We start from the raw sequence: 18,802 nt of genomic DNA on the forward strand, positions 1-18,802 counted from the left end.
CTCCTGACTCTACAAATACACACTCTTAGGTGGTTCATCACGGCAGGATTTGCACTGGTATGCCGTTGCTGTGAAGTAGAAAAGGGAAGAAAGAAGAAATACAACTTCTGACAGCAAAATAAAGTGTTGTATTTTACTTCCACTGGAGTTAATGGCAAAACTTCCTGACCCTACAGGTCAACTGATTTTATACAAAACAAGAAGATGAATCACTGAAATATCACCTGAAAAAGCACATAAGTATTACTGATTAAATAGCTTGTATTTAATAGGAAATGTCATTCCATCTCCACTGTTGGAATTTCAGAAAGATTTTAGAAAATAGTATCAGCTGTCACAACAATCATCAGTACCATTTACACTTACAGAAACACTGAGATCAATCCATCTTTAAAAAAATATTTAAGAAATGAAAAGTTTGTCATTCCAGTCTTCCTTTAATTGAGCTCCAGCATGAGCCCGCATATCTCATCAGCAGACTTTAACAGTGGTCTTGTTAGTTGTTCATTAGTTAGTAAGACAACACTTGAAAGGTGCTCATAACATGCTACAACACATTTCATCTTGGCAAGATATATTTTGATACTTAAGTAACGGAATAAAATGAAATTTACTGCAGTAACATGAGAATTCATTCTGCTTCTGCTGTGATCCCATTTCCACTGCAACCAGGTCAACCTATTTAATACCTTAAGTAAGTTAGGCAGGAGGAAAGATTTATTTTTGCACCAGTTTTAGTTAGCACACAATAAACGCAGCCATGTACTACAGCTCCTTATTTGTAAAGCCAAGGAGAGAGACAAAAGTTTTGCTGCTGGTTCTCTGTAAAATTGCTCGGCTTCTGTTCAGACTTCTGAGTTGCACTGTAGCATGACTTTACTCAGTTGTTTGTAAACAAATCGATCTGTGTTCTACTATTTCCATTGTAAAGAAAATCCCTTCCCTGTATTCTTTGTGTATTAAGTAACAATATAAAAATGCTTTTTACCTAATAAAACATTAAAGGAAAAAAGGAAATATCATCTTTGAAAATTCCTACAAACTCACATCTATTGTAACAGTGGTAGCACCCTGTTCTATGTGGAACATGGTATTTTTTTTTTCATAAAGATTATTGGCCAGGTAGCTTTGAAAGAACATCATTTTTCCTGGCAATTTAATAAAACTTTTCAAATAAGACAGACAAGTGTAGGGTTTGTATTTAAAGTGCTCTTTATCTGATGCAGCAAATATTTGGCCAGTATCTTTCTGGTCTAAATAGCACTTCACAGATGATTAAAGGAGAGGGTTGCGGGCAGGGAAGCAAAATAAACTGTTCTAAATCATAGCTCTTCATGAAATAGACCTTAGTGCCAGGTGGTACAGTACCACCAGAGCATAAAACAAACCCAGCCTTTGTGGTTGAAACATTACCACGCACACATGTTCTTGACACAATTTGAAGAGAAGGCAGATGTTAGTGCCTGGGATTTGCAATCTCCTGCAGTTAGGAAGCAAGCTCAGGGACTAGAAAACTCACTGAAGGAAAAAGCAGCAATCAAATGAATGCACGGCGGATGTCCATGGGGCGGCCCCGGCTGGGTCTGGGTGAAAACCTTTCACTGGGACCAGCTCGTCCTGGAAGTGTAGGGTTTGCTCCTGGCAAGGAACCAATTGGGTCAAAATGTGGTCTAAATGGAGGAAACTGACCTGGTGCTTCTCCTGGGCCAGGAATGAGTGAGTTAATTGGGTCTCCAACATAGGGCAGAGTTGGTCTCTCATCATATTCTCCACCAATGATCATTGGAGGATAGATGGGGTTTGATGGAAATGGGTTGGGAGGAAAAGGATTAGGATAGAATGGGTTGGGATGAAAGGGGATTGGATGAGGTGTAGGGGGCAGAAACATCATGTGCCTCCATCTCAGGGCCTCCTTCTTCTGTTTCAGCTTCTTCTTGTATAGCTGCAAACAGAAACAAATGCATCTTAAAGGTTTAAAAGTGCTCTGTAGTCCAGCTTCAGCAACTGCATTCAGTTCTGCAGCACTTCTCAGACAAGCACTCCTCACCAGTCTCAAAACCCAGAACAGCAACTCCCCTGCGTGCCAAAGAGCAAACACAGCATCTCTGGAAGACCCCTAACCCATGATCTGGGCATGCATCATGTAACTTGTTGATGCTGTTCCCTCCTACTCTGACCAAATTCAACATGTATGTATGTCGAACACCACACACAAATTCAAATGTAACTCAAAATTACTGCCTCACAAGGTCTATGTTTTAGCCCATGGAGACTAATCCTAGAGAGGTTATATAAAAAAGCCACCTACTTCTTTCCAGTCTGTGTCACGAGGCCTTGCAATAGGATCTACAAAGAGAAGGAAAAAATTAAAAGCAAACTACTTTATTTTCAAGTAGCATTCATACCACAGATGCCCAGAGTTTTGTCAGAAGAGTTTTAGAACACGCTTTTGGTCAATATATTTTTCATAAAGTTAATGCATCTTAAAAAAACGTAAAGCTCCAGGACCATTCAATAGGTAATCTACTTGCACACCCATTCTACATAAAGCAACATCTCCAAAAGTTACTGAATAAGTATAGAAATTCTAGAAACACTGTCCCCATCCTTGACTGGACAGCACTTCTGTTGATCTCCTTGTTTCTTCAATCTCTTGTGAGAAATTATAGTAGTGTTATTTCTTCCCTCCACTTCCTAATATATGCAATAGCCAGTTCACCAAGGTAGCCAGAAAACCAGATGAAAACAAGGAAAGCCTGCACCACACCATGTGAGGAACTCTGTGGTCCATCAGTAATGGCTCAGCAGATTGTCATCAGTTTTCATGCCAAAAAAAAAAAACAAACCCATGCATCCACCTGAATTACACCTGACCAACTGCACTGGTTAGCGACACAAATGACTGCACTTACTCACAGTGTTTAAAAACCAGAAGTGGTTGCCTGAGGAGCCTCTTATCAAAAATATGTCAGACCTAACCCCTCTGCTCACTTGAGAATGTAGTTAGAAAAACATGTGTCTCAACATTACCTCGGAAATCTCGCAGATACATAAACCTCCATAGAAGCTGGTCATTTGAAGCTGTGTAAAGATCACGGCAAACAGCGGAGAGAGAGATGAGTGAACGGACATCCAAAAGTCTGAAAATCCGAAGCTTGAGCTCAAGGGGAAGGACCACTAACCCAAACACATCTGGCAAGTTCAGAGCTACAAAGTGATGAAAATAGAAGCATTACCTAAGTGGTGCAGAGTTTATCTCTAAAGGCCCTAAAAGAAAGGACATTATAATCTTTCCCTTAAATCATCTCCCTTTGATGCCTGAGTTACACGACTTTTCTCAGAAAGTACCGTGACGTGACTTCTTATAAAACAGAGCTCTCGTGACTCTAAGTACATTTACAGAGTGCACAAAACAGAGCAAATGGCACCTTACACTGACCACTACTGGCCACTGTAAGCCTAAGAAACATTCCACACGCTTAACTATGTTTATAGGCTACAGAACAAAGGAACAGATAACAAAAAAAAAAACCTGCCCAATTTCATAAGCTCACAAAAAATACATTAAATACCGAACACATGCTTCACATAAAACCTTCCCACACTGAAGCCTAGAGAGAATTCCATTGAATAGTCTTCAAAATACAAAGCTGAGACCTTTTATGGCAATATCTATGCAGAGAAAGCCTGGCTTCCTACTGCTCCACAAACACTAGCTTGGGTTACTTCCTAATGTCCTTTCCAAGCCCTCAATGACCGGTTACTGAGAAGATCATTCCTGGGGTTAGACTTCCAAGTATGATGCTATATAAATTTTTCTGCTTTGACAATAAAATGGATCAAAACTGCAGAACTACTGCCACAAATTTATCGTGGTATGATTTTCTCATCACTAAGTGTGGAAAACAGCCACTCCACTTCAGTCTTTTAAGTGAGACTAGAGCAATCAAAAAATAAGACCAGGAACATTATAATTATATTACCATTTTCTGAGACACAAAGATTAATATAATTTCTTTAGAAAGGATAAATTACTTTATGCTTACTCTTTATACACCCACCACTGAACAGCTGTTTTTAACACTTTTCTTTCAAGGCTTCAGACAGACCCTCTTCCCTCATCCTCAAAAATGAAGTACCATCTCTATTTGTCCATATTTTCTCTCACCTTGTCGGGCAGCAGCCAGAAGAGAGTAAACCAGCTGGTCTTTAAAGAGGCGGGATAATTTCTGAAGGTCTTTGTAAACACCTGCAACCTTTTCTATCAAAGAAGAGAGGTAAAAAGCTTTACTTGAGGAGGTTGTAATACAAAAATTATGTAAGAGCAGAAGAATTGTGGTTTTCTTATACACAGAACTGTAATCTGCTTGTGACCTTGATGGGAGCAGCTCTGCAGCTAGTGCATAACTATCACACAATAAGCAATTCATCGACAAAACTACAGACCCGTTCCACGGTCAGGCTAGGCTTTCCTTTGGCCTTAAAACTTGAGTTCTTCAGAAACAAACGCACTCTCAAGCTGTCAGAGCTTCCTTTGTCAGACTGCAAAGCTCCAGTGTACTATGCACCTATGTTGTAAATGCTTGCAATATTCATTTTTCTGACATGAATATTTTTTCCAGGTGCTTCTCTAAAGAAACGGGAGCCAGAAGACTACCATTGTATCAGACACGTTTCAGTGTTCAGTTATTCTTCTAAAGCCTTTCGACTAGACTTGTACATCAGCGACTGGGGCTACCCAGGACACAGTGTAGGACACAGTCAGGCTCAATGGCCAACAAAGCAGTTCACACATACTTCAGAGAACAAAAGGCTAGTCAGGTCTGTGGTCACAAGCATCCACATCTGCCCTTCTCTCCTCCCCCACCTTAGTTTTCCCTCTGATTTTGGCATTCTGGAGAGAGCTATGTGGTCAGCACATGCTTTCTGACAAAAAGAATATAGCAATTACAGCACCACAATAAGAGTGTAGGTAACATCAGCCTCTGAAGTCCTGAACCGCCAGGCACAAAGGGGGTAAAATCCAGCATTGCTGCCCCAGAGATTCACACATATGCTTAGGGCCTCATAAATAACAAGCATATGGGCCAAAGGATGACTCGGGCTTTGCAAGGTTCTTTCCTTATACAGTTAGCCAAATAAATTCAAATTGTTTCAGTAGCAAAATATGAGTAAATGGCTACACTCTAAATTCCTTTTACCACAAAGCTATGACTCACCTAAATGGTAACCACATTTCTATTCTTTTTTGCTATTCTTTACCTATTTGGTCCTCTACCGAAGTATATCCTTACTTGCTATGTGGCTTCCTTACTTTTCAGTTTACTAGTGTGAATATCATAGCTCAATCATACCTGGGTCCTGAAAGCTAACGAAGGACGCTGGCAACAGCTGTATTCTCTTAACACCTTTAATCTCTTTGTTGATTTTTAACGTTGCTGCAAATATAAGAAAAAAAAAAAAGATATTTCAAAATTTAAAACACACTGAGAGATGACAAAGGTCACTTCATTACTGCTTTACCCTTTGGAGGTGTGTTACTTTCTTCCCTTACCAGATTCCCTCAAAGAAAATACCCAGCTACAGCAAGAAGCTAGATAAATAAAAATTCAGAAAAATAAAATGGAACTTAAAATAGCAGGGATAAACAAAGATCTTGGTGACAGAAACCAAGCATTGCCTTCAACAATTCTATCACATGGAAAGAGATGTAACACAGCCAGCCATTATTACAAACCAGTCATTAAAGAAATATTAACTAGATAAAGACTCAACAAGCTTACTATATGAACACTATATGCATGGTAGTTTTAACACTGTCCTAAATCTAACCTTAACCTGACTTGGTTAAAACATTTGATTAAAATGCACACATGTTTTGAGAAAACATATGTGCTTATACAAAATGGCATCATCAGTTACAAGTTTTACAAATAAACATAACAATTTTAATGAAAGATCTTGAAATCAGAATCAAGTCCCAATTTAATATTGGTTCTGCAAAAATTTGGAATTGCTCAAATGCTACATAAAATATGAAAAAGAAAGAAAAAAAAAAGACCAAAGACAGACAAAAAAATTTCAAAAAACACCAAGTGATATGGAATCTACTTCAAAAAATTAGACTTCAACAAATTTTCTGGACTGGCTAGCTTAAACCAAATGAAATTTCTGAGACCACAGTTAAACTGCTAGTGTTCTACAGGAAAGATTACACATTAAAGCTAAACAACTTCCAGACTATGTATTCTTTATCAGTCTTGGAAAGACCACGAGACAAGACAAAATATTGTAGCTGGAGCAAATCTACCTCTTTTAATGTTCAGCAAGATATGCCAAAGTTCCTATGAAATGAGACAAGAAACAGATTTTTGCAGCATTGCAATGAAAAGGTCAGCTGAATCCCCTAAGAATCAACCTGTTATGATCAGAGGAAGAGAAACAGTTATCACAGACAGGAAATACCAGTAATATTCAGCGTCAGGAATTAACATCTCTTGCACCTCAGCAACCTGGGTAATCAAGGTGCAGTTCCAAACACAACGCACAAAAGCACACTTAAGTTTTCTCTTGCTAAACAATGGTAATATTTAGCAATATGCATCCAGAAGAAAAACTTTACTAACTTACCATTAATAGCAACAAGATCTCCCAAAGGCACACAAGTCAAACCAGCAGAACCTTCTTCACAAAGGGGATGCGTGTACTGTAGCTTGTAAACACCATTTCCTCTCCATTTCTCCGGCATAGACACTGCCTTGGCTTCTGTTCCCTGAAAGTACACAGAGATAACACTGCTATACTTTAGCAATGTACCAAGACTAAGAGGTTAAAAAAGATAATTCAACGTTAGGAACTGCCAGAATGCTGCTTGCAATTCAAATCTTAGTTCAGTCCCAATGCGCATTATGACACAGACCATCACTGCATGATTATACATTATTTTCCCAACAGCAAATTTAAGGAAAAGTTTAGTAATTTTTTCATCCTGTCCCAGTTTCTGACAAGGAAGCTTGCTGCGTGAGCAGACTCACACCTATGTCTTTGAGACATGTACTTCATTCTCATTTATTCCAGCATTCTGACGACTCCTGTACATGCATTAATTTACTGCATGAAACACACGTTATTGCACCTTTTCTGTGAGCTTATGAAGTCTGACAGGGCTTGAAGAATCATAGCTTGAAATCCATTCAAAAAGCTCAGTGGACTAAGCTTTTCCTTTCAATTTCAGTATGAAAAGGCTCAGGTGGAATCCCAGAGCAGGACACAACGTAATCACAAGAACAAGCAGACTCTCTCTCTTTCCTCTTAAATCTGCACAGCAGCCATCTTCCCTACTTCCAAACCTACGCATTGACGTAAATAATTGACATTACTCAGAGGTAAATGTATTCTTCAGATAGTATTTCAGGCTATAGGAATGTCATTAACTTAGCAGATTTATTAAACTGGTATTGGTCAACTCAACACCTAAACTGACCCCCTACCTGTGCTTAGTTAGCCTCACCACAAGAAAAACCATGGGAATTTAAACACCTTCCCCAAGAGCAAATTTTCTTTTGCATGTTTAGCCACATATTAGTATTAGTAAACATACAATGCAAACCTGAAAATATAAAGGGAAAAGGTGAATTAATTGTACAGAGGTACTGCCATAGGCGCTCAACCACAAGTTAGTTACCTTTGTAGGCCAGTGGAACCAAAGCCTAACTGAACTCAGTTAATATTGAATTGGAGACAACATTTTGTCAGACCTAGGTCTTGTTAACCACCATTTGAACAGGATACCACTGAGATGATACTGATGCTTAAGGCAGCACTTCAAAGAAGTGCTACAATCTAAGCACATCTACACAAGTTCAACAGTACAAAGCAGAAACAGGAGGTAATCAGCTGGGTCCCAGTGAGGCTGAGGACTGAAAGGAACATCGGGACAGGCCTCTTCTCTCACACCTAAAAGCGGCTCTAGTCTTTAGCCATAAGGCTTACTGGTCAGGTAAATTAGAGAAGCTGATACTTCAGCAGGCCCTGCTGCTGACTGCCATATAACAAAGCCAGAAGTGGATCTTCAGATGCACCTTGTGTTGCACATTCCCACGATATTCCACAGCTTTCTCATACTGATCAAGAAATTCCCTGATTGTTTGTGCACCTACCTGAGGTACATAGCCTGTCTCCATCATGAGAAGATGTACTAGAACGATCAAGGCATCCGTGGCACTCGTACACTCAGCCGAAAGGTAGAGCATCTCTAAGGAATGTGGTATTTCACCATCAGCAGCTTCACTGCACAGCATGGGTTCAGAGGGATAGGAACCTGTACCTTCTTCCAGGTCAATATCTTCTGGAACTAATCCCGAAGGAAATTCTAGGCTGGATCCTGCCTTCAAGGGAAAGCAAAACATACTTTCATTCAGAAAATTACACCTCTATATACATCAACATCGTTTGTCTGCTTATTCCCGTCCTCACAGGCACCAAGTCTACACTGCTGATTTCTCATGCAAGTTTTACACATTCATTACATCTCCATTTTATAGCATCCCAGCTGGAGGCTGGGATTATACACATAACCTATGTATTTTTTTATATTTGTCATGCAAATATTATCAAGCCCTTCATAAAACAGTCTGTCATTTGATTGCATATACTGCTTGAAGACAAAGTGACAACATATTAAACCTTCATCAGAATTTTCACAACATACACAGGAATACTTTACTCACTTTAGTACCACCGTTTATTTAAATATAGCCAACACGCATGGCAAGTAACCAAAATGATAACTTGGACTACTTAGAAACACAATAGGCCTAAACACCTGGAAAAAAAATCATCCGTGGAGTATATCTGCTGACACTTGAGGAGCACTGTGGTTTTATTCTGGCTTCCTTTCTTCCACCAAAGTCACACCATATTATTACATTAACTGATAAAACTACCCACAGACACATTTTTAAAAAAAAAAAAAAAGTAGTGAATGAAAACTATTACCAGATTTACATAAGTTACCTAAGGGAAGGGTCAGGAAAGGGGGGGTGGGGGGGCAGGGGGAGTCTAAAGGAGCTGTAGCTACTTCTCCCCCACATCCATGCCCAATGGAACAAGACACCCTGATGTTTTTGAGGCTGGCATGGCCATCCATCCATGGAACTTCCCTTCTCTCATTAACAGTAGTGGACACAGCCCCGGTTAAACATAGATTTTCAGACTTCTATAGCTCTTCTACAATGACATTTACTTGCTTAGAAATTTTCCTACCATCTTTCACGACAATTTTGGAGGAAGATGTGCAACTCTTTCATTTTGCCTTTAAATATTAAATAAATATCAAACACTTCTGCACAGCTTACTATGGTCTGATCGACAGACATAAGGAGCTTGCATGCCCACAGCACCATGTAAGGGTTATTGCTCCTGACAAGAATCAATGGGACAATGGTCCAGCTACATTTTCTTTACCTACCATTCTTTTTACCCTAGATCTTAATTTTCATACGTTAAAATAGTATTTTTAAAAGATCTCATCTAAAGGTTGTATTAAAGGACATTCTGTATTTGAAATTCATTCCAAAACAAAAAAAAAAACACTTGCTTTGAAAGAATGTTGAAAGACAATTTCCTCCCAGCTTCTCAAGCTCCTGCTTAAAACAGACATGATCGTATAACAAGATAGAGGCGGCACTGAGCTGTACCTGCAGACTCTCCTCTAGGGACACTGTTCACCACAGGACCCAGCAGTTGGTGGGAGCTGTTGCCTGCTTAACTATTTATTGTATGTGTTGTCACACAGGAAACAAATCACTTAGTAATATGAAAAAATGTGCCTATTAACTGCACTAAACATATGGGCTCATAGAGCTGTACACCTGCGATGCATGAGGCAGGACCTATCTCGGCAAGATAACCTCTGTGCACAAGCCAGACAGGTCTCACTTTATGGCAGGTCATCTGAATCACAGGGAATTGTTACAACCCATTAGAAAAGAACCACGCGTTCATCTTGTGATGGTGTTTCTGACAGGCAGTGCCTGTTGCATTTGTTCAGTACAGAGAATTAGTTTCCTCAAGAAGACAGCGCTGCGGCAAGGCACTTGTAAGTTAGGCACTCCTAACTCCCTTGTGGGAAGTGCATGTTCCAGCAAAAATATTCGATCCTGTAAAGATGTCAGAACTGAAACATCTCAGGGTCTCTTGAACTAGCTTGTGTATCACAGCTAATATACAACAGACGCAAATTTCCATCCAAATAACTGGCTATAAATCAGACAAGTATAAGGAGCCAAATATTCTGAGGAGATTCTCTACCATATAGTACAGCAACTGACCCACCAAGATACCTTCTGTTTTGCATTGTGTTGTACAGGGCAATTCTCATGTACTTACCCTCTCATCACTCTTTTGAACTTCCACCTGAGCTTTCTGGTTGTCAGATTGCTCATTCTGCCCTTCTTCTTTTGGACTGTTGGCCTGACTTTTGTTTGGGATCAAGGTGGATGGCTCATGACCATTCTGAAGTGGGGGAGGAGGAGGAGGAGGTGGTAGGCTGGGTTGCCCATCTGCTTCTTCTAGCAGTAAGCATATCAAATCACCAGAAACAATCCCATATGAAGCTAAGGTCTTCTCATCTTCTGTGAGAGCATCTTTTCTGTTCAGTGTTATTAAAAACTCAGTATCAGAACTGCAAAACAGAAAATAGGAAAAAAAAGGAAACATGGTTGGCTGCACCTGGGTAACTGCACACAGAGGCATAGTTAAGAAACGCATACTGCATACTACAACAGTACTATGCCATGGGTTTTAATCCATTAATAATTAGCTATATATTAGAGGAAGAGTGAGGAAAAAATATGGCATGCAATGTTTTGCAACATGTTTCTCTCCAAGTACGTTTCGAGTAGCCGTGGCTGCTTTGTAGGTATAACTTCATTTATGGTAATTGCTCATAAAAGAGTTACGAAGGAAAGCAACCGAGTGCCCTCCAGATTCGAAAATATCACACCTAGCAAAACAAGCTTTAAATAAACTACTAGCCGGGATTATTTAAAAACAAGATAGCATTGCAGCCTCGACCGTCCTGCTTTCTCACTAAGCAAAACATTCATTCGGAAAGGTCAGCAGCTTCCCTACAGCATGCTAGTTGCAAATGAGGTGTAAGAAAATGTGCTTCAGGGCAAGCACTTTAAAAAAACAAACAAACAAACCCCAAAAACACAAACCAGAAACGAAACCGGCTAGCAGGGAAGCTGCTACGCAGGATCAGCTATGCAACACACCCACTGTGGCAAGGAGAGGAGTAACTCCAGGTTTCTCCTGCCCGCACCGCCACGCAGCACGGCGCGGCGCTCTCACGCGTGTGTTTCACCAGTGAAACGTTAGCACACCGTACCTTATTAAAGGTTTGTGAATACAAACCCTTCAGCCACCGGCAGAAAAGGAGCCCCTTCTGTAGGCGTTTATTAAACTGATGTTGCAGGCTCTGCCCTCCTACAGAGGCTGCCGTGAGTTCTTCATGGATAAAACGTTTATGAAATTTAAGCCCACGAAGCCTGCAAAACTGTAGAACTGACACCCTACGGCCATCTTCGGAAGGCGAAGGCCGCGGCCCCGCCACGCGTGGCAGGAGCCCGGCCACGGCGCCCGCAAGGCCGGGTAAAGCCGCCCCGGGACGCGTTACCCTCCCACCGGGCCTCGCCTCGCCTCCCACCCCGCCGCCGCCGCCGCCCTGCGGCCCCCTCCTCCTCCCCTCGGCGCCCCCCACGTGTGGCCAGCGGAGGAGCCGTGCGCCCCACGGCCCCGGGGTCTCCCGCCGCCCCTTCCCCCACCCGCCCGGCAGGGGGCAGCAGCGACGCCCGGCGGGGGGGGGAGGAATGGGCCGGGCCGGGCCGCCCCGCCTCTCCCCTCCCCGCACCGCGTGGTACGGTCCCGCCGGCCCGAGCCCCCCTTCCCCTCCCCCCCGCGCGATGGTTCGCTCCGCACGCTACCTGTACCCCCAGGCGGGCAGCAGGGCCCGGCGCAGTTGCGCGCGCAGCTCCCCCAACGTTGGCTCCGCCCCCTCCACTTCCAGCGGCGCCGTTCGTTTCTGCAGCCGCACGCGGAGCTTCATGGCGGCGGCGGCGGGTCTCAGCACCCGCCTCACGCCCCGAGCGGGACCCGCCGGGTAGTGACGGTGGCGGCGGGGAGCGGGCGCAAGGGCTGCCGGGGCGTGCCGTTGTTTTGGTTGGCGCGGCACCGCCTCGGCCCGCCCCGGCCCCGCCCCGCCCTCGCCCCGCCCCCGCGGCCTGAGGCGGTCCCACAGCTCGCTGCTGGCCGCGCGATCGGTGCCTCGGTGTGCCGCGTCGGGGCCTGAGCGGCGGCCCTGCCCGGCCACGATCGATGATTGGGCGTTTGGGCTGTGGCTCGTCCCGGCGCATGCGCAGGCACAGCCACAGCCCACCCCATCCGTGGGCCTCTATGTTGATCTCGGTCGGTTCTGTTATTGAGGTTATCAGCAAAGTGATGACAAACAAATGAGAGACTAAAGTCACTTGGTTTGTTCAGCCTGGAGAAGAGGAGACTGACGGCAGACCTCATTGCGGTCTACAGCTTCCTCACAAGGGCAGGAGGAGGGGCAGGCGCTGATATCTCTGATGATCAATGACAGGACCCGAGGGAATGGCATGAAAATGTGCCAGGGGAGGTTTAGGTTGGATATTGGAAAAGGTTCTTCACCCAGACGGTGGTGGAGCCCTGGAACAGGCTCCCCAGGGGGGCAGCAATGGCACCAAGCCTGACACTATTCAAGAAGCACTTGGACAACGACCTCAGAGATGCGGTGTGAGTTTTGGGGTTGTCCTGTGCAGGGACAGGAGTTGGACTCGATGATCCTTGAGGGTCCCTTCCAACTCGGGACACTCTATGGTTCCATGAGGTTGCTTTGCTGCTGCTGTTCAGCAGTGGCTTATGCCCACCAGGCATGGAGGGGGATAAGCCACTGGTGGGAGTGATTTGTGCAGGCGGGCTGCCTGCCACCATGTGGAGGGGCTCAGCTGGGCCACTTTTTGCTCTCCTCTTCAGTGCAATACAAGTTTAGGTGTTATTCTAAAACAAAAAATGCCAGGGAGAGCCTGCTACTGGCTGGGCATTACACTCTGGGTGAAATTCATGGAAAAAAGGTGCTAGGGGAAGGGCTGAAACAGGATACTGCCCCCAAGAGCACTTTGTTTTAGAAAGGAGCCTGTTTTTTTTAAAGCAGACTAACAGATTGTTGTCTCAGAGGTAATGCACACAGTCAAGCAGTCAAATAATGTTACCAAAAATACAAAGTGTCACAAGCTTTAGTGTATGGGCTTTTGTTCCCCTTTTTCTGTCACACTTGGAAAAAAAGGTTCCTCCCCACATCTTAGGGCTTCTCAAAAAGTATACTGGACTTAATCTAGAAATACATAATTTGCAGAATTGTAATGGCAAAGAGGGGGGAATCATTCAATTCATTCATTCAACAATTTATTTAAGGTTTTACTTGGTTTAATGAAGTACATTAAACCTCAGAAAACAGTGAATTCAGAGGTACCTTTTAAACAGTGCTTATTTTTAGATTATCTTGTTTTTCCTTCTAACAATATATTTTACTTACATCGCATTTCTCCACACAAGGAATAATATGAGAATTATGAGGTGCAGGAAAATTGGGATACTTTCCAGGAACATAATGCTAACATAACTAGAGGTAAAGAACTTGAAAGACCTAGGCTGCACAGCTACCACCGAGTACAACTGCTTGTTATGGCACTATTCACATTGCTCAACCCTATATTTATGGGATCAGCCCTGTCTGATTTTTCAGCACTTATGGCGCCAGTCAGAAAAAGCAGACTGAAACTTCAAAAAATTCTGTTCTGGGCTACAGGTGAAACCTCCTGCGTTCCATCTGGACATGATCATCCAACCCAGGTAAATGTGGTTACTAAACTTCACTTTAGAGTTTGCTGTCAAATGCATCTAAAGCTCAACAGCAACCATCTTCTGGTTTCAACATGTCAGTAAATTTCTCAGTGGAAAGGAGAGGCTTGTATTGACAAAGGTGATATAAGGAAAGGCAAAGAGACTACTGAAACGGAAGAATATATCACAATATAAATTGAACAATCAAAGGGCTGATGTTCTTGACAAGCGGCTTGGTGTTACATACTGGGCCCTCAGCTGTGTGTATTAGAACAAGTGATCTCCTGAGCCGCTTGCTGTGCCCTTTGCTACTCCCCTAGTCTGAGAAGTGCTTGTGCAGTCATCAGCATCAAATGGGGCGACACCCTGGACGAATCCAGAATGGCAGGTTGCTGCGGCAGCAGGGGATAAGAGTGGAAGGAACACGTGAGGAGGGACCAAGAGCATCATGCCTGTCAGAAACTCTTGCTTTCCTCTCTCTTGAAGAGGGTTGAACCCACAGCAAGTCGTGCCGCTGCCTCAACATTATGACCATTTTCCATTGGCCATGGACGTACTGCTCTGTTTTATCCTTTGATTTTGTCCCTGACCTGGCCACCTGTGTTCCTGCTGGCTCCAGGGCAACTTAGTCTGCACTCTTCAGAATGAGAGGAGGAAGCTTCCCTAGTATGAGTGTTCATGGGCACCATTGTGATGTTTCCAGCAGAAGCAGCATTTCAGAAGCTTGCACAAGCTAATGTAATTGTGTGAAGTATGCTGGTTCGGTTTCTCAGGAGCTGGCTGTAGTACTCATTAGGTAACCAGCTATACCAGTTATAAGTGAGCATTTCTGCTGGCATTCTGATAAATTTTCCATTGAATTTTATGAGTCATACCACAATGTAAGGTTTAGACACATTTTCCACACAGCAGTTAAGTATTAAACAGGAAAAGCTCCTAAGAAATAATCATAATGAAAGGCTGAAACATTTTCCACAGCTTTCAAGTTTGTCTGTGCAAATTTCAATGACCCAAAAAGGCCATAATTTTTCCCTCACACATCACATCTTTCTAAAAGGGCTGTTACTTGATGAGTAATATTTTTCTCCATTGTTTTCATTTTGTCTCAGTCTGCAGGCAGGAGACCTCCAATGGCCATGTATGAAGTTGACCTCAGGCTAGGAAAGGCACTGGGTCAAAACAGTACAGGAAACCTGTGTGCTTATCAGCCCTGTCCATAGCCCTAGTGGTTTCTCTTGAGAAATTTGAAACTTGGTATAGCTCCAGTCCTGTTGACCTGCAGTCAACTCGCCGTGGCAGAAGAGAACTATAAAAAGTAAACGTTTTTTTTGTTCAGTTACATACCTCATGGAATTATTTTTTTTCCTGAAAGCCAAGTGTAGTAATAAAGCTGTCAGCCAGTGGACCTTTTCCATTATTTTTCTTTTTGTACTTGGCTCTACAAAGACTGTATTTTATAATATGTATAAATAAATATATATGTGCATATATTAACCCTTATGATACTGATATTTTGAGTGACTAGGGTCACACCGAAAGATGTGAGAGATGGTGAAGTAAGAGGGACAGGGATATGAAGGCTGGATCATCAGGATCCAGTGAAAGTCTGAAGTACTGTTTTAAGTGTGCCAGTCGGGGAGGAAGTTCAAATCAAAGCCAGTGGAAAGAACCTCCTAACTTCTTGCAGCTTGATGATGGTCAACTTTACTCCTAAAAGATATTTTAAGCCCTTTATGCTAGCACTCCATAGATAATACATGGAGAGGAGCTCTGCTTTACACCAGTCTCAGGTTGGCTGTCTACAGGTGACCCTTAAGCAGTGTCTGAAGTTTGCTCACATGGCTCTTAACTTCTCTGTTTCTGATTAAAATCTTGGTCATGTGGAGTGAAGGACCTTTCAGTGGGTTTTCTTCAGACCTTTTTAGCTACCACCATGTTTTCATGGATTTATATATTTCCTTCCCATATTGAGTTACTGAAAGTCTTGTGCAGAGCAAAAATCGTCAAAGTGGCACATCAAAGACAGTTTGGTATCTTTGCATTAGCCAACCAAAATCACACTTCAATGGATAGTAAAAGGAGGCTCCACCCATGGAGGAAGATTCTCAGAATTCATCTCAGAAGATTTCCTGTGTCTTGTGATGAACCAAAGGGATTAGGTTTTTATTAGTGAGGTTACTGCATCCACCTTCTAGGAATCTAGAAGGACTTAGAAGTTCTTACCAGACGGCAATTTATACAGAGCCAGGGTAGGGGCTGCATGGGTTGAGACAGTGCCTCCTCCTGACAGCTCCATGAAAGCAACTGAATGGTTGTACAAGAGACTAATGAGTGAGTCAAACAACTAGAAGAAAAGCAGAGAAGAAAGCTTAGAATAGACCTACGCAAATGATGGACTCAGGTCTGAATCTGGGCAACTCACAGACAAATAATGCCTGCTGCATTCCTGTTCAAGGTCTCGATGTTTCTTACTCTTCCCCTGCCTCTTGGGCACCGGCACAGTCACAATTCTTAGCTGTGAGGGCGGTGTGCAGTGCAAAGCTAGAACAAGAGCACTGAGGTTTTTTGCTAAATGGACTTTGGTAAAAATGAACGTAGTAGTCCTGGCTCAGGTGCTAGGATTGGGCAGTTACAGACATCGGCAACATGAACTCAATGTATCCAAACAGTGGAAAGTGGGTTTTTTTCCATCAGTTCACCAGGAAACTGCCTCCCTTATGTAGTTATCCGTTGTTAACGGATTCTATGTAGGCATTGCAGCTATGTCACTTATTTTGCAGCCTGGCACAGATTATTCTCTGGCAACTCTGTTCCAAGGCTTTGAAAACCTTTATGAAGGCCATCGGTAGGCAAGCCACGCTCAGGAGAAGCTTCCTTTGCAAAGACTCCAAAAGACTGGGGTGTCCCCAGACCTACTCACAGATATAACATGTGGGGGCAGGGATGCCTGTTGTCTCCTATAGATTCTGTTTGAAGATTTCATTGAGCTAGATTGCCTGCTACCTCATGAGTTGTGATGTGGATAGCATTGCTTTCCACACTGAATGGAGGAAACCACAAACAGGAACTTACTGGAGGGTTTGTTGTTTTTTTTTTCATAGGTATTTCCAGTGGTTGTGGAGAGGTGGAGATCACCTGCTTTTATGTCATTTAGCAAACTCCTGTCTGTATCATTTGCTGGTTTATTTAAGCATTCCCACCAATATATCTTATCAACCATACAAATTTTGTATTCCTTTTCCCTCAGAGGTAGTCTTCCATATGGAATATCAGCGTATTGAAGGGTTAAAATCTTGAAGCTATTGAGTCCTTTTTGATTTGACATTGTTGAGTGAGCTGCGGAAACCCTACCAGTTCTTGAGCACGCTGCAGAGTAACTAGAAACAACGGAGCAAGGGAGAAACTGAAAAATCAGTCCCAGTTCTGTGATAACAGCAGAGATATTTGTGAAACTAAAGTGCTCTTTCTGGACTTCAGGTTGGGTAGATGCTGTATTTGCTATCATGTTAGAGAGCTGTTTGTCTTGTGTTAACTATTGAGGTTTCATTTCTGAATTTTTGGAAGTGAAAGAAATTCTTCTGTGGGCTGCAAGTAAGATGGTTTTGTGCAGGACCAAGGCAAGACAAGGACAAAATGCTTTGATACTCTGTTCTATTTCGGAGGTTGGTCAGTTTAAGATAGTATGTTTTTATGGCTGTGTAAACCTGTACAAGACAATGATAGTGAGGTGGGGTTTTTTGCATCAGAAGCTTTCTTAGTTCTTAACCCGATTTCAGCTGTAATCTTTATTGCAAGTTTTATTTAAAGTTTTTGCAGCAGACTCTTCACAAAGGAGAAACCCAATGTGGTATCTACAGACTGGTAAGTAGAGTACTTCATTAGGGTGAGACAGGTACACAGACTGAAACAAAGGAGTTTTTTATCTTTTTTCTCTGCTTAACTTACTTGAATACACTATCTCTGAGAAGACAAAAGAATTAAGAGAATGATTTACATCGAGGAATTGCTTGGTGCATGCTCAGTTACTGGAGATAAAAATCAGAGCAGTTTGTCTGCCATCCATTGTCATCGACAATGCAATTGGCAGCTCTGATTTAGACTATCAGGCAGCTGACATGTCCCATCTCCTTAGCTCTGTCTGTCTCGGTGATCTGACTAACCTTGTACAATCAATCCTAGCATCTGACAGAGGGTTGGAGCTTTGATGAAGCCAAGAATATCAGCCTTGGAGTGCAAAAGAAACCAAGAACATCAGCCTTGTTGGTTTGAGAAAGCAATATGAAATGACAGTCTCTTACTGCCATGGCACTTCAGTTGTTGCTTGTTCTTTCAGCTTGTCCAAACAAGTAGTTATTAACTACAAAGCACAGTAGTGACTAAGATTGTTGTTTTCTGTTCCTCAATGGGAATGAAATTCAATGAGAATGAGGTACCTCACCTGCATCAATGCTTCTAGCAATCCTGCTAGATAAATACTAGTAAAGATCTATGTACTTTAATGGTAGAAAAAAACATCTTTCTGGTTTTATACTGATTTTAATTGACCCTTATTAATCAGGATAGAAAGTGGCATGTTTGCAGGAAAAGCTAGGACACTTTTTGGAAAAAGTTTAAGATTTCTGACTCCAGCTGGCTCTTCTGCATAATATAACATTGCTACCTTAATGTTATTATTTATTTTGAGTTGCTTAAAATAGTGAAAACCAAAAAGGCATAAAAACTTGAGATGGAACAACCAATTAAAAGGAGGATTTTCAAAATTTGTCACAATGTGGATTATGTTTTCAGAATGTTTTTTCCCTGAAACCACTTTTTCTTGCATAGTATCTTGGGATAACATAGTAAGGATTCCTCAGAGAACAGATAGCAGGGGAAT

The 18,802-nt window shown here is 42.5% G+C and overlaps 1 protein-coding gene across 1 annotated transcript; it reads right to left on the reverse strand.

The window, feature by feature from the left end:
• Window positions 1-243: 243 nt before the first annotated feature.
• FBXO7 (F-box protein 7) lies at window positions 244-12,277 on the reverse strand. The gene is made up of 9 exons (XM_064455754.1): window positions 11,988-12,277; window positions 10,390-10,684; window positions 8,160-8,387; window positions 6,631-6,772; window positions 5,355-5,438; window positions 4,169-4,261; window positions 3,031-3,207; window positions 2,309-2,346; window positions 244-1,942 (listed from the first exon to the last, which is right to left on the reverse strand). Exons 1-9 carry the CDS (start codon window positions 12,107-12,109, stop codon window positions 1,538-1,540), a joined length of 1,584 nt encoding a protein of 527 aa, XP_064311824.1. The 5' UTR covers window positions 12,110-12,277; the 3' UTR covers window positions 244-1,537.
• Between the last annotated feature and the right edge of the window lie 6,525 nt (window positions 12,278-18,802).

The sequence above is a fragment of the Phalacrocorax carbo genome, chromosome 1 (assembly GCF_963921805.1).
Source record: "Phalacrocorax carbo chromosome 1, bPhaCar2.1, whole genome shotgun sequence".
NCBI lineage: Eukaryota > Metazoa > Chordata > Aves > Suliformes > Phalacrocoracidae > Phalacrocorax > Phalacrocorax carbo.